The sequence below is a fragment of the Pyrus communis genome, chromosome 13 (genome assembly GCF_963583255.1).
Source record: "Pyrus communis chromosome 13, drPyrComm1.1, whole genome shotgun sequence".
In the NCBI taxonomy this organism is placed as follows: domain Eukaryota; kingdom Viridiplantae; phylum Streptophyta; class Magnoliopsida; order Rosales; family Rosaceae; genus Pyrus; species Pyrus communis.
Window position 1 is genome coordinate 15,923,799 of NC_084815.1, and position 16,763 is coordinate 15,940,561.

The window sequence follows — 16,763 nt, forward strand, 5'->3', positions numbered from 1 at the left end:
TTAATATTGTGTTCAACGTGTGATTGAAATGATTAATATAATGGAAAGAACCTATAAAGACTTTTCCTAGATCACAAACAATTGGATCTCTCCAAGTCTTAGAGAGAAATGCAGCTCACGTCTTATTTTATTTTATCCTTTTCTTTGTAAGCTATGTCATATAAAAGACTTCATCCTATATACAGCAGTCTAGATTGACTATAGTCAAAATCCCAATGATGGACGCGTGCTTGGTTACATTTCAGCATTTTGTGGAAGCTTTTACCACTAAACATCACATTCCATCTTAAATGCTTATATATATATATATATATATATATATATATGAATAATTTGAACCTAAAAATTTTAAGTACCACTTGGATCATGAATCAAGTTGTGCTGGCCGACACCTGAAGGATGACGAAACCATAAAATGTGATAGAGTGTAGAAAAATGTGAATAATTTGAACCTAAAAATTTTAAATACCAGAGTGCGTTGTGAGCAGGGGCGAACCCATTTCACACATGACGTCAGAGCATAAGTAAGGTACAAAAGTGTGGGTAAGAATCATATCCTCAGAAGTATCCATCAATTCTAAGATTCGCCACAGATTCTTGTCAATACAAACTTAGCAGCTAAAACCTGGAGGGCACCAAACATAGAGTGTGAGTGAGCAATAAAACCAAGCTTCCAAAAGTTATTACCTCTCTAAAAGTAATGCCCCTCAATGTAAAACCCGTATCGTTTTCCATAAAACAATACAACATATATATATATATATCCAAACCATACTAAAAAATGGCCAAAACCACGGTTTGCCATGTCCATCAACTCCACCATGCATTAATAAGTAGGCCAAACGAACTTAATCAATACAAAATGATATATTAGTCGGAGTCATCTAATGTGACATGTACAACTGAACCCATATCTCATCAATCAATACTAGCACATAAGTCGGAGTCACCTCTAATGACCTGTACGACTTATCCATATCTCATCAATCATGGCTAGCATATAAGTCGGAGTCACCTATAATGACCTGTACGACTTATCCATATCTCATCACATATGTCATCAATCATGGCTAGCATATAAGTCAACTATAGTGACTTGTATGACTCATCACATATCTCATCAATCATGGCTAGCATATAAGTCGGAGTCACCTATAGTGACCTATGCGACTTATCCATATCTCGTCACATATCTCATCAATCATGCTAGCCAATAGCTCAATAAGTATACCTGCACACAAGTCAGAACCACCTAAAGTGGTCTATACGACAAGACTGGGTGTAAATAAATATGCTAAAGTACTACAATCACGTGAAAACTGTGCGAATAATGGCGGGTTACCTACGAGTTGGAACCACCTAAAGTGGTATGTACGACAGGACTGTGCACCTACCTTGGATCCAAGGTGAGCGTAAGGTGCAGAAGGTGAACATCACATGAAAGATTGTGCCCTAACCACTCACGGGAGCACTAACACCGGGGTGCAGGTTTATGAGCTATAATATATCCCAACACAATCATACTCACTACCATCACTATCATCAACATGTACTCACCTGAAGCTTACTTGGGCGTCCGCGGCATCATTTAGCACTTCAAAGCATTCACAATAGTTAGGTTCAGGTAATATCCATATGAATATGCCATGATGGAATCTAAACCTAAACATTTCATGATATTCCCAAAATATATAATACGGCGTAACATGTACAATCAATAACACCCTACTCCCAAACTACTTACTTTTGAGAGTAATCATTAGTGTTAAGCCCAATTAGACACTAGTTAAATTAACTATCATTACTTACCTTTCCTTACTTCAATTTCTTGATTCTTCACGCATTGATTTATGATCAACATTTAATCACCAAATCATAAAGCTAAATCTCACACTTCCCACCAATGTCTCTCACATTGCTCAATTCACTAAACAAGGCTATTGTCTCAATTATTTATTCTCATTCATTATATGGCTGCATCTAACGTCTTGTTAGACTACCTATGTACCCTAAACAGGGATCAAGCCATTCGTAGTTCGCAATGATTAATTGCAGGTAACAAGCATAGATCACTTCAGAAGTGCTTGTGGAACTATCAATTATATGCCTATGAAAGAAAAAGACCCACTCACCTAGAGTCCACGCTATGATTATCTTGCACGCACATCAAGACATTACGATCTATCGTCGCCTGTGACCAATTATCAAATCACGTCTCAAAGTTCTTACCGATAGAATACATAATTTACATAAAACATATCCTCAAGGACTTTCAAGAATAATTTGAGACCCATTGACCAAAAGTCAACCACCGATCTTTGATCGACGGTAGGGTCTACAACCCTATATAACTCGATTCGAAAGATCCACATATCAGATTTCCAATCTGTAACTTCCAAAGATCCACATTATGCTTCTAGAATAACATATAAAATTTTATTACGATCCAACGGTTGGATCTTCGTCAATTCCCAAAACTGATTAGCGGTTAATGTTTTATTTTATTAACTTACAAATCCAATTCGGAGAGATCTGTAAGTCGGATTCCCAATCCGTAAGTTCCTACATTCTTCAAATATTATGTACTATAATGTAACAAAGTTTGGTGACGATCTGACGGTTGGATCGTTGATTCACATAAATATCTATTAACGTATCGTAGAGAATTTAGGTTCCAATGATCAACCTACATCATTCAAATATCAAGACTAAATTAAAGACATTTAACATAGTCAAAAAAATAGCATTGGCGGCCCATTGGCCACGCGCCGCCGTGGGTGGCGGTTTATCGCCCCGACTTGTCGGAAAATCCAACTATTTTAAAAAATTACCAAAATTTACAAGAATGAAGATCTCAAATAGAGGAACAACTTTCATACCTGCCACAAGTCCAAAAGTGGACGGAAGGGGGTCAATTTTTCCCACAAAGCCGGCTGGTGCCTAAAACTTCCCGACATCAATTCGTCGTCTACGGTGGTCCAACGGGGTCAAGGTTGGTTGGGATTTTCTCATGTGGTGGCATCGGCCATCGCTTTGCCGATTTTCCGAAAAATTGAAAAAGGTGGTCGGAGTACTATTGATTTTCGTCGACTTTCATGGCCTCAAACCACCATATACCGTGGTTAATCAAGGTGGTTCATGGGTGGGTTTTTTAGAGAGGAATGAGAGCTTCAAGATGGTGGTGGTGGCGTCGAAAATCTCCACTTGAGTTGGCCGGAATCGGCCTTGGAAAATGGGAGCTCGCGGTGGGTGTGGGTTGATGGGAAGGCTACTCCCCCGTCTTTTTTTTTTTTTTTTTTTTTTTTTTTGTCTGTTTTCTCATTGGTCCTCCATCCCTTTTAATTTGATTGGTCCCTTTTTCTCTTTACTTAAGGCTGATTAGTTAGTCTTCCCACAAGGTGGGAGTTCAAATAATTTAACTACATTTAAATAACCAACTTCAAACATCCGTAATTATACCGTTATAATTCGGACTCGCAAATGGTTTTCGCCTATATGTTCGTAGTGGCAAGTACTACGAGGATTTGCTAAAAGAATAAGTCATACGTCACTCTAACCGATGATCAACGGAAGTCAAAGTCCTTGCCTCTAGGGCATTTTCGTAAATTCACGCTTCTAAAATTAATAAAAACGTAAAATTTGGGACGGATTATCACAATTGCACACATATATATATTAGTAATAAAATGTGCTCAATATATATGTAATAATACATGCAAATAATTCACCTATAAATAAAGGAAATTTGGTTGAAAATAATATATCTACTACTTTCAATTTTCCCTTTTTTTTTTTTTACAAACATTATGTACTTACAACATAATTTACTATTGTTTAATCTTATAAAAAACAAACTAATGTATCTATCCTTTTATTTTAATGGTGATTATTTGTCTTGGTTTAGTTTTTACTATATAATTTGGGCACTGTTTAACTTGACCAAAACAATGTAACTACTATTTTAATTTACCTACAAAATAAATGATATTTGATTCAAAATTAATTTACTTATATTCTACATATAAATATAGATAAATTATTTTTAATATGCATATATAATAACAAATAAAAAATGTCTAATGTATGTAATAATCTAGGTAAAATAAAAATGTCTAATGTATGTAATAATCTATGTAAAATAATTTACCTACAACATAAAATATTAATTGGTTTGTTATTTTATCAAACAATATTATTTGATGCAAAATAGCTGATTGCACAAAGGATTTTCTTTTTTTCATACGAAAAATGTGCCCATAATTGTTTATGGATATGGATAAATTAATATATATATATATATATATATGTTACTAATATTTGTGATACAAGAAGGGTAAAATTTCCATATGGGGTTAATTGCTAATAATAATTGGGGTAAGTAATAATATTTATTGACATAATTAGGGTTTTGTGGCATAAGTTGTAAATATGTTGTAATAATTGGTTATATATTTGTCTACATGGTAGTCTATTTGAATTTTGGGTATTATTTGAATGTTTACTATTATGTGGGTTTTTCTTTGGAAAATAAGAGTTTCAAAGGCCTTTCTCCAAAGAACCCAATTAATCCACTGTCTTCCATCACATCCACAAACAAACTCCCTCCACTTGCAAGCTTTCATCCCACAAAAGAAACCAACAAAATCTAGCAGATAACTAACATGGCTCGGAAAAATAGTGATGTGGAATCTTTGCAATATGCTAATGAGCTAAAACGCAAGAAGCAAATCAAATTGACTATACACATTGATATTTTCATTGTGTTTCAGATCATCATCATAATCTTGATGAGTCTTCTTGTGATGAAAGTCAAAACCTCGAAGGTAAAGCTAGGCAACATCAACGTCTAAGACCTCAACTCTGTCCAAGCAACACCTTTATTCGACACAAAATTCAAAACCCAAATCAGAGTTAAGAACACAAATTTTGGTCCATACAAGTTTGATGTCACATCCCGGCCCGGGCCCCCACCACATCCGGGCTCGACTCCACCATAGCACAATATTGTCCGCTTTGGGCCCCTACCACACCCTCACAGTTTTGTTTCTGGGAACTCACACGAGAACTTCCCAGTCGGTCACCCAACCTGGGACTGCTCTCGCGCAAACTCGCTTAACTTCGGAGTTCTGATGGAACCCAAAGCCAGTGAGCTTCCAAAAGGCCTTGTACTAGGTAGAGATGAGAATATACATATAACTCTTACAGGATCCACTTCCCTGGACGATGTGGGATGTTACATTTCAAGCTGGCATTGTCACGTTTTTCTACTAAAGCGTGATTGTTGGGCAAGTTGTTATTCCAATGAGCAAGGCTGGAATGCTTTCTACCAAAAAAATTGATGTTGAGATGAGCTTAAGTTCAAGAGCACTGAGCAGTTCCAATCTTGGCAGGTAATTGAGTAGCGAGGTGTTGACTCTGAACAGCGCGGCTAACTTGACCGGAAATGTTGAACTGATGTTTATAATGAAGAAGAAGAAGTCTTCCACCAGCACCATTGCATTTGATTTGTCATCAAAGATGCTGAAAAGTTTGCAATGTAAGTGATTATACAAGATAAGTAGCATGGAGCAGGAGGGTGTAGTTGAATTGCTTCTTTCTGTAACATATTTAGGATTCAAATTGCGAGTGAACATGACTAGACCCGAAAATTGTGTCATGTTTTCCGTGTTCGTGTCATTTTCGTGTCATACCCAATATCTTAACGGTTGTGTCGTGTAATACCCGTTAAAATAAACGGGTAAAATGACCTGACCCGTTACCCATTAAGGAAAATATATTTTAAACCAATAAATAATCAAATGAAAAACATAATACTAAATAAGCATATACATGCCATATTGTCACATCCAAAACATAAAAACGTATTTTTCTTTTATGTATATTTTCACTTGCCAAAATTGATCAAATGGTAAAATTGGAAAATATTGGAATAGAGAAGGGTTTTTTTCATCCAAAAAAGTTCTAATAATATAAGTGAAATAGAATCCAATGGTACAGATTTACTTTCATTTATCTTACGACTATTATTAAAGTAAAGTCTTCAATAGTTTTTTAATTAATGTAGAAGTGTAAAAAATATAGAAAATATATATATATATATATATATATATATATATATATATATATATATAAATGCTCGTAATGACAAGCCTTACAACTTTCATGAAGAACTTAACTTCAAAATTCACCATTATAATCATATAAATCATAGATCAAAATTTAACCGTTGATCATTGTTTGCATTTACGCTTCATTGTTCTCATCAAATTTTGTTTTTTCAAATTTTGTTTTTTGAAAGCATGATCTATTAGAGGATGCAGGAATATGAACGATTTGGATCGTTGATATTATATTCAGAGTTTTACGGTTAGTGAAAATATTCCTTGATGTTTATAAAGTTTCTACAAACTATATGACATCGACTCATATTTCAGTTAACTATAAATATCGAAATGTGATATCAAAGATCTGAACTGTTCATCTTCTTACATCCGCTAGATGATCATGTTTTCAAAAACGAAAATTAAAAAATGAAATTCAATAAGAAGAAAAAAGTGTAAATGACAATCGACAGTTAAATATAAATTTAAGGTTTATAGATTATAGAGTTGGATTTCGAAGCTGACCCCTTCATGAAAGTTGTAAAGCTTGTCACTATGAGTGATTGTATATTTTTTTTACACTTTTTACACTTCTAAAATAATTATGATTAATTTTATTAATTTTGCCCTCAAATAAAAAACATTATTCATGAGGGTTTGGAGGATTTTAAAAATCTAAACGATAATATAAGTGTAACCATTATCTACTCGTGGAGGAATAATGATGAATCACGAGTGTTTATATATTCTTTCACATTTTTCATACTTGTATGTATGTCTTCTTAGTTCTTGGCTATACAAATATTGTACTAGTTTATATTAATTTTGGACAACAACATGTTAAGTAAAATTTATCCTAGTGATAATAAGGAACTCTCATAATAAAAATAAATAATGACTAAAACTTAAAAAAAAAAAAAAAAACTTGTATAGAATAATAATTCAAAACTATATATATAATATAGAAATATTGTATATATTAATATGGCTATTGTACTTTATAATAAATCTTTTAGTAAATAAACTTTAAAATTATCAAAATAATTTTTTTCTTAACGGGTCGAAACGGGTTACCCACGTGTTACCCGCGTGTATACCTGTTAAGAATCCATTATTAACGGGTGGGTCACCCGATAATGACCCGATTAGTTATCGTGTTGACCCGAAACCCGTTATTCTCGTGTCGTTTTTATGTCGTGTCACCATGTCATATCAAAAATTGCCAGTTCTAAACAAGACTAGTTCTTGATTTGTAATCTTTGTGCAACCCTTGAATTTGTATTTTATAAAACATTTATTGATTATTTTTAACCATTTATGCCAGGTTTTCCTTTCTTCCTGTCTTCAATATATGTTGCTTTGTCAAGTTTAAAACCTTTGTATTTTTTACACTTGTTAGTTTTACTTTTGATTATTTCATGGTTACTATTTACTTGTTGAGCTAATGGTTGATCTTTTAACTTGCTAATGTGAAATATCATTCTACTCGTATAATTAATGGGTTCTTCCCCAAATAAAGCTGCCGAGAGATTTGAGCAGTATCATTCTATCACATGCTTCTTGTGAGCTCCCCATAACACTCAATGAATTTTTCCAAATTTGCATTCTACATTGAGAAAATCCTCTTAATTCTAGTGAGAGAAAATGTCTCATCTCTGTTAAAAACTCATGAAGGTATGAATCAATTCTTCTTTCTTGTATCCTCAAATTGATGAGCATTGCGTATTTTGAAGTCATATGTTTTGATGATATATCCTACTAATTATCAACTAAGCGTTTGAGCTAAGTTCAATTGAGAGAAGCTAAATGATTTTTACTATTTGATACTAATTATCAACTAAGCCTTTGAGCACTGTTCTATTGGATTTGGCATTAAATCAACATGCCCAAACTAAAAAGGATTAAGATATCTTGGACGCAAGATATTTGGATTTGTGTTCCCTAGTTGGTTTGGGATTTGGCTTTAGTATAGGATTTGGTTTCCTATATTCTAGGGACTTTGTGTAAACCTATGACATCCATTAGTATAAATAGATGGATGTGGGATAGAGTTTTGTGTGCGAGAGTTTTTGAGAGGCATAAATTTGTATACTTGAGAACACTTTGTGTTTGTGAGTTCTCTTGTATTTGTTGGTAATCAATAAAGCTTCCGTTGCTAGAGAGGTATTCCTAAATTGGAGGAACTTTGAAATCATTGTGTTTTGTTTATTGCTTGATTGGTTTTTGGTTTAATTTACAACAAGTGGTATCAAGAGCTTAGGTTCTTATGTGGGTTGTGACTATCAAGCAATGACGAAGACTGGTGATTCTACCAGTGGTGATGACGTTGAAGAAAAGTCTGGCACTAGTGGAACCAAGATGCTAGGTTTGAAATTAAGAAATTTGATGGAATGAACAACTTTGCTATGTGGCAGTGTGAGGTTCAAGATGTCCTGATACAACAAGGTTTGGTTGTTGTGTTAGGAGACATGTCGTTTGCAATGAAAAAAGAAGAATGGGAAAGATTGAATGCTTATGCATGTTCTACAATTCGGCTATGCTTAGGAAAGTAACAGAAGTATGGTGTGATGAATATAACTTCTGCAAAGGAATTGTGGGCTGCATTGGAAACAAAATATATGAAGAAAAGTGCAGAGAATCGACTGCATCTCAAGAGCAAGTTATACAGGTTCCAGTACAAAGAGGGCACGAAGATGATTGGCCATCTAGAAGAGTTTAATAAGTTTATAATTGAATTGGCAAATCCTGAAGAGATAATCAAAGATGAAGAAAAGGCCTTGATCCCGATGAACTCATTGTCTGAATCTTATGAGCCCTTCATGAGTACTTGGATTTATGGCAGGGAAACAATTAAGTATGATGAAATCTCTAGTGCTCTTATGAATCATGAGGTGAGACACCTTGACAGGCAAGAAAGGAATAGCTCTAAAGCTTTGATGGTGAGAGGGATATCAAAAGAAAAGAAAGGTTCGTACAGGAAAAATAGTAGGTCTCGTACTAGAGGAGTCTCAAAGAATAGGAAGTTCTTGGACAAAGATGAGTGAGCCTTTTGTCATGAAAAAGGACATTGGAAGAAGGACTGCCCTAAAATCAAAGAAAATACTAAAAAGAAGAATGACGACTCCGAAGCAAATATGGTTGAAGTCGGGGATGAGAAATTTGTCTATGCCCTAACTGCATTGAGCACTGTGGATTATATGAAAGGGTGGGTGCTTGACACAGGTTGTAACATCACATGACTTCTCAAAGGCATTGGTTTTCAAGCTTCAAAGTTATGAATGGAACTGTGTATATGAGAGATGATAACCTATGTACAACTCAAGGAATTGGAAGCATCAAGATCAAGCATCATGATGGTGTGATTTGAGAATTGCATGGTGTAAGGTACGTCCCAAATCTGAACAAAAAGTTGATATCACTAGGCACTCTCGAGTCACAAGGCTACAAGTTTTAATCTGATAACAACGTGCTCAAAGTTGCTAAAGGAATGCTTCTTGGCAAACAAACAAAGGTGAAATTTGGCTCAACTGTTCATCAAACGAAAGGGATTTTGGACTATGTTCACTCTGATGTTTGGGGGCCTGTAATGAATGCTTCTTTAGGTGGAAAAAGATGGTTTGTATCTTTTATTGATGACTACTCTTGCAAATCATGGATATATATGATGAAATGAAAGGACAAGGTTCTTGACATCTTCCTAGAATAGAAGAACAAGATTGGAAAGAAGATTAAGATACTGAGAAGTAACAATGGAGGGGAATACACCTTTGATCCTTTCTTCAAAGTGTGTAAAAAAGAGGGGATTACTCGACATTTCAGTGTTAGACATACTCCACAGCATAATGGGATAGCAAAGAGACTAAATAAGACCTTGCTCGAGAATGTTTGTTGCATGCTATCTCAAGCTAAGCTGCCAAAGAGATTTTGGGCATAAGCTTTGAGCTATGCATGTTATGTGCTTAATTGACTACCATCAACAACATTGGAGGGTAGAACACCCATTGAAGTGTGGTTTAGAGAACCAACTCAGGACTATAATAAGCTACGAGTGTTTGGATGCAATGTCTACTTTCATGTGAAGGAAAAAAAACTGGATCCATGAGCTAAGAAATCTGTCTTTATGGGATTCAATAGTGGTGTGAAAGCCTTCAGACTTTGGTGTCCCGAGTTGAACAAGATTATAGTAAGTAGAGATGTGACATTCAATGAAAGTCACATGAAATTGAAGGAAGATGTTCAGATGGTGGAGCTTGGAGAATAGGTAGTAGTGAATTCACAGCTAAGTAAGAAAGTTGTGGAAGAAGAAAGACAAGGTGATCAACTTGAACATGAAGAGAATGATCGTGAAGAAGAAACACCATCAAAAGAATTAAAGATACAAGATGATTGCATAGCCAAAAGGAAGGGAAAAAGAGACATATCCCTACCTACGAGATATAATGATTGCATGGCCTACATGGTATATGCATTGTCAATAATTAAGGCTGAAATTCCTTCTAATTTTGAAAGATGTGATGAAGCAATTGATAAGTTCTCAGTTGGATATGTGAACTTAAACTTTGCTGGAGACTTAGACATGAGAAGATCAACAACTGGGTATGTGTTTACTATGACAAAAGGTCCTATTTGTTAGAGATCAACATTACAACCAACGGTGGCACTATCAACCACAAAAGCAGAATACATGTTGATCGCTAAAGCTATTGAAAAAGCAAAGTGGACTCTGGGTTTATTATGAAATTTAGATGTAGAACAACACAAGTTGGATGTATATTGCGACAGCCAAAGGGCCATTTATTTCGCCAAATATCAGGTACATCATGCTAGGACTAAGCACATTGATGTACGATATCATTTTGTGGGAGAAGTGGTAGTTGAAGGTGAGATTTGTCTTAAAAAGGTTGCTACCGAAGATAATCTAGTTGATATGTTGACAAAGGTGGTTAATACAGCTAAGTTCAAGCACTGCTTGGATTTGGTGCAGGTGAAGCAAGTTTGGTCTTGCGATATGGTGGAGCAACGGAAGTTGTTTGATGCCTCGTTATGGATTTCATGCCAAGGTGGAGATTGTTGGATTTGGCATTAAATCAACATGCCTAAACTAAAAAGGATTAGGATATGTTGGATGCGAGATATTTGGATTTGTGTTTCCTAGTTGGTTTGGGATTTGGTTTTAGTATAGGGTTTGGTTACCTATATTCTGGGAACTTTGTCTAAACCTATGTCATCTATTAGTATAAATAGATGAATGCGAGATAGAGTTTTGTGTGTGAGAGTTTTTGAGAGGCATAAGTTTGTATACTTGAGAACACTTTGTGTTTGTGAGTTCTCTTGTATTTCTTGGTAATCAATAAAGCTTCCGTTGCTAGAGAGGTACTCCTATATTGGAGGAACTCTGAAATCGTTGTATTTTGTTTATTGCTTGATTGGTTTTTGATTTAGTTTACAACATGTTCTTCATATCAGAGCATCATAATCATTCTCTGTATTTGTACGTTCAGAATAACGCTTATTTCCAATGTCAATTCACTGATTTTATGATCACAGAACGATTTACATACACAATGGATCTGGTGACTGAGGTTGGATGAAGATTGAGTTGGAATGGTGGTTGCCTTCATCAAGCAGTCTATAGAGGAGAGATGAAGCTGCAGAGGTACTCACCGCCACTTAGGTTAGCCACTCAGATTAGAATTGAATGATAATTGAACTTAATGTAAACTTGTACTGAGGTTCAACTGCTACAGTGTGGTGGTTACAATGTTGTTTATACTCATTGTTTTACATTGAATTGTGTACTTGTTAAACTAGGAAAAAAACAAGGTAGATTTAGTCCCCCAAACATAAATTGATATCATACTTTTTCTTCTCTCTTTACTAGTATACCCCAAAAAGATGCTCAAACCGGCAGCCGGTATAGCAGATCCAAGAGAAACATATTCTTCAGTTTGGAGTTCGAAATAGGGATATCTTTCATGTTTAATTTGTTCATCCTTTTTCTTCGTTTTAGAGTTATTTTTTGACGTCATAATGACCTTCTTATTGCAGCAGGAACCAAAAATTAACGACCTTACGGGAACACACTTTAGGATAAAAGAATTCAATAGAAAAGTGATTTCCGTACATGTTTTTTTTCTCATCCTACGTACCTGCATTTGTTTTTTTACTTTTGAATTGAAGAAATCAAGAAAATCAAACAATAGAAATAAGCAAGGTGTGCAGAAGGACAGAAGTGTCCACAGAAATTCTTTCCAAATAAATATCACGTCTGATTTCACTTGCATTGTAAGTTTGGGCCGTCTTTGACGACATGGCAAATGTGATTGTGCAGTCCAACAATACTTCTACCAACATCTATTCTTCATTTCACTATCCGATTCTATTAAATTTTGTGATTGGATTCAATTTGATGAAGGAAGGAATTCTTGCTATATGTACTACAGAAGTTAATCATCTGTTTCTATATTCAATCAAACAAAATTAAAAATAAGAAAAACAAAAACAAAGTAGAGCAATACTATGAAAATTCTGCAGCAAAATGCAAGAAGTCCCATAGATGATAAAAAATGAAACAATAAAATTCAAGAACTAATACTGATCTCGCAGGTCTGATCACTTGCATTGCAAACTTTTGAGTGTCTTCGATGACAGAGAAACTGCAATGGTGCAGTTCATGGTGGAAGCCTTCTTCTTTTTCATTATAAACATCAATTCAACCTTTCCAGTCAACCTAGCCGCACTGTTGAGAGTCAACACCCCGCTGCTCAGTTCATTCGCAATATTAGAACTGCTCAAAGCACTTGAACTCAACCTCACCTCGACGTCAATTTTTTTGGTGGAAAGCATTCCTGCCTTGCTCTTTGGAATAGAAACTTGCCCGACAGTTGCACCGTGGAACAAAAACGTGACAGTGCCTTCATCAAACTTGTATGGACCAAAATTTGTGTTCTTGACTCTGATTTGGGTTGTGAATTTAGTGTCAAATGAAGGTGTTGTTGGGGTGGAGTTGAGCTCTTGGACGTTGATGTTGCCTAGCCTGAGCTTGGGGGTCTTCACTTTCATCACAGTAAGACTCATTGCCGTTATAACTATAATCTGAAACACAATGAAAATACCAATGTATATGGCCAATTTGATTCTTTTCTGGCGTTTCAGCTCATCATCGGACTGCAACGATTCCGCATCATTTTGTTTCCAAGCCATGTTGGCTTCTTTTTGTGGAATGAAAGATTGGAAGCGAGGGAGTTGTTTGTGGAAATGATGAAAGAGTAATGTGCTTTATATAGTGTTTGGAGTTTGGCCTATTTTCAATAAGTTGTGTTGTGGAATGAATTTCCTGGAAAATGTGAGTTCATCGGGGAACAATTTTATCGCACACACCAAACCAAACGCGTCCAAGTGTGGGAATTATTGACTTATAGATAATCGATGAATTTGGTGGAGTGAGGACCTTTTAGGTTTTTTCTTTGGTCAGCCAAGAGAGAAAATTTAAATATCCGTAGAAGCTTCTGTTAATAAATCAATATGATTATTAGAGGACACTTAATGACAGGTGAGAACGTGATGTAGGATCTATTAGAGGACACTTATCACCTATGGAACGGTAGATCAATAGAAATTTATTGTTATTTAACTTGGATTAGTTCTAATTAGCCCCATACAACAAGCAGGATTCTTTAAGAAAACAACTGAATGCTAAAGAAGCTTGAACCAAACAAAGAAGTCACAGCCACAATTAGCTTCTGGTAATAACTCTCAAATAGGAAGAAGTAAATTGAGGAGAAATTGAATTGAGGAGAAATTTAAATGACGAGGCATTGGAATCAAATTCTTGTTGAAGCTGTTTACTTAAATGTTATGGAATCAGAGTAGGAATAAAATTGATTTCATATGAGGTGTTTACTAATTCACTTGAATCGGAGTATAAATCAATATGATTATTAACTTACCTTTATCTTTTTTATTTAATCTTTATATTTATTTTTCATAACATTTTAAATAATTATTTTTATTTGTTTGATTAAAGTGGAGTTAAAAAACCCTAGCCAAATCATCTTCTCCGCAGACCAAACAAGTTAAAAATTTATAACCCACTCATCCCCCAGTACACCCAGGAAAGCCACTAAACAAGATCATAATCCACCAAACAAGATTATAACTCACATCAGCCTCTGCATTTTTAAAATCCTATTTAAAATATTCAAAATCCTATTTAGGGTACTTTCTTCACCTAAGTTTTTCTCACAGGGAATAGACTTTTTTCTCTGGAATGTGCCAGCAAGCGAGAAGCATATCCACCGCCTGATGAGCCAGCAAGCGAGAAGCATATCCACCGCCTGATGAGCCAGCAAGCGAGAGGGCAGAATAGGAAGAAAAAATGCATTCCTAATTCTCTTACTCTCACAAAATTCAAATACCTCATCTATTCAGAGAATTCCACTCCTCCAATTTCAGGAATTGCATTCCTTATTTTGGGTGGGGTCCACCACATTGTTGATTACCACCTGCACAGTTCGACAATGGTAGAGTTTTCAGAAAAGACTTCGGTATTTAAACTCTTTTTTTCTCCCTCATTATGCCCATATGGGATATTTCAACATACATGTACTACTCATGGATGTCAATATAACGTTGAAGACTAATAATACAATGTTTCCTGAAAAAAGGTTAAGATACGTGTGTTCTGTGAAATTTTATAGGTCCAAGCATGGTCTACCACCAATATCAACGATATTGTCCCAACTTAGCCACCTATTACTAGGTGTTGGGTTTTATCACAAAAAGCCTTAAGTAATATTAGGGGTGGAAACTCTCATATATTAATTGTATATTCTTTTATCATATAACCGATGTGGAATCCTATTCTCCAATATGCCCTCTCCCGAGTGACCCCACACAGCGTCATAAGGGAAACCAATTCCCACATCGGGAACTAGTCAAGTCATTACACTGGAGCTAACACAACTTTTCTAGAGTCCGATCATCATTCAAATATTAGGGCCAACGCAACTTTCGAGGGCCTAGTCATTTAGTACCTTAAGTTGGTGCTAGTGCAAGTTTTCGAAAACCCAACTTAAGGAGGTACATTCGAGCCCAGTAAATCGGACCCAGAATGTGTTGAAGGAATAGCTTGGTCTAATACCATGTGAAACTTTATAGGCCCAAACATGGTCTACCACCAATATCACTAATATTGTCCCAACTTAACCACCGATTACTAGGTGTTGAGTTTTATTGCATAAGGCTTCGATGATAAACTAGTATATCAGTGAACCATAAATTTTTTAAGAGGCTATGCAAGATGTAGGTTGGCAAAAATCTATGAAGGAAGAAACGTTAGTAATTGAGAAGAATTCCAAATGGGAATTGGTGGACAGGCCTATTGACAAAGATGTCATAGGTGTCAAGTGGATTAACAAGACAAAGTTTAATTTGGATGGGTCATTCCAAAAGAAGAGGGCAAGGCTAGTTGAAAAGAGCTACTCACAAAAACCTGGAGTAGATTTTAATGAAACTTTCACACCATTGGCAAGACTTAAAAACTATTCGGATCCTAAAGGTATTGGAGCTACTAGGCATATTAAACTCAAGAATTACTTCTCAAGTTGTTGATATATTCACCAAAGCACTGTCAAATACCGAGTTTCAATACTTGAAAACACTCGAGAAAGTTCAATGTTAAATATCAGTTAACGTTCATTTATAATTATAACAACAACAAATGTTCTTTTGTGTAATATTCCTTATGTGACTATTGTGACTTTGTGAAGGTGTTTCCTTCTTTTCAAACGGGTTAGGCCGAGATAACGATTTTTTGTTCATTTTCTATTTCGGTGCGAGGTGTGCCACCACCAAGCTACATATTTGGCTTGGATGGAATGTCTGTGTTTGAAGTCACGAATCTGACTTCTAACCAAACGACTGAACGGCCAAGCAAGGAACCTCTTCTTAGCATAGGTCCCTCACTCCTTTATGATCGAGGGTGGTTAGAGCAGATTTGTATATTTTGTGATTTTGGGTTAACAGATGCAAAGGAATGTAAAGGCGCAAGAAATTAAAGTGTAAGAATGTAAAGTGAGATAATATAAGAGAACAATAACGTAAAAAACAAAAAGGTGAAAGTAGAAAGTAAATAGGCTTGAAGAAAAGTAAGATAAAAATAAACCAACTTGAATTAAAATTAAATAGAAATAACAAGATAAAATGAAGTGCTTAGACCATCTAAGTGGAATGCCATGTAATCAAATTAAAGGTAGAAGCAAACTCCAACCGATAAATCAATCCTATGTGGATTGACATATGAGAAAAGGGGGTGTCAAATAATTTTTAATTATTTTATCGTGTGGGTCCTATTAATGCACCAATTATAGATCTTGAAAATTTATTTTAATTGATTACTTTTTAAAATGGGTCCTACAAATATTATTTATAACAAAAAAAAAAAAAAAAAAAAAAACCATATCGGTTGGAAAAACAGAAAATCTGACATTTTCACGTCAACCGGCAAATTAACATTTGACATTTATCTTTTGACATCTCTATTGAAGATATAAATCTTGAAACTATATACTTACATGAACTAAGAATTTGACAAGTAAACGACCTGCGGCCGTAAATTAAAACCTAGACCAAGTAAAGGATGAGAAGAATATGAAATTTAGT

At 35.2% G+C, this 16,763-nt stretch overlaps 1 protein-coding gene across 1 annotated transcript; it reads right to left on the reverse strand.

Moving 5' to 3' along the window:
- Positions 1 to 12,298: 12,298 nt before the first annotated feature.
- Positions 12,299 to 13,304, reverse strand: LOC137712247 (late embryogenesis abundant protein At1g64065-like). The gene has a single exon (XM_068451357.1). It carries the CDS (start codon positions 13,302 to 13,304, stop codon positions 12,714 to 12,716), a length of 591 nt encoding a protein of 196 aa, XP_068307458.1. The 3' UTR covers positions 12,299 to 12,713.
- Between the last annotated feature and the right edge of the window lie 3,459 nt (positions 13,305 to 16,763).

Coding starts and splice junctions, on each gene's coding strand:
- LOC137712247 (XM_068451357.1), bottom strand. CDS start 13,304: ATGGCTTGGAAACAAAATGATGCGGAATCGTTGCAGTCCGATGATGAG.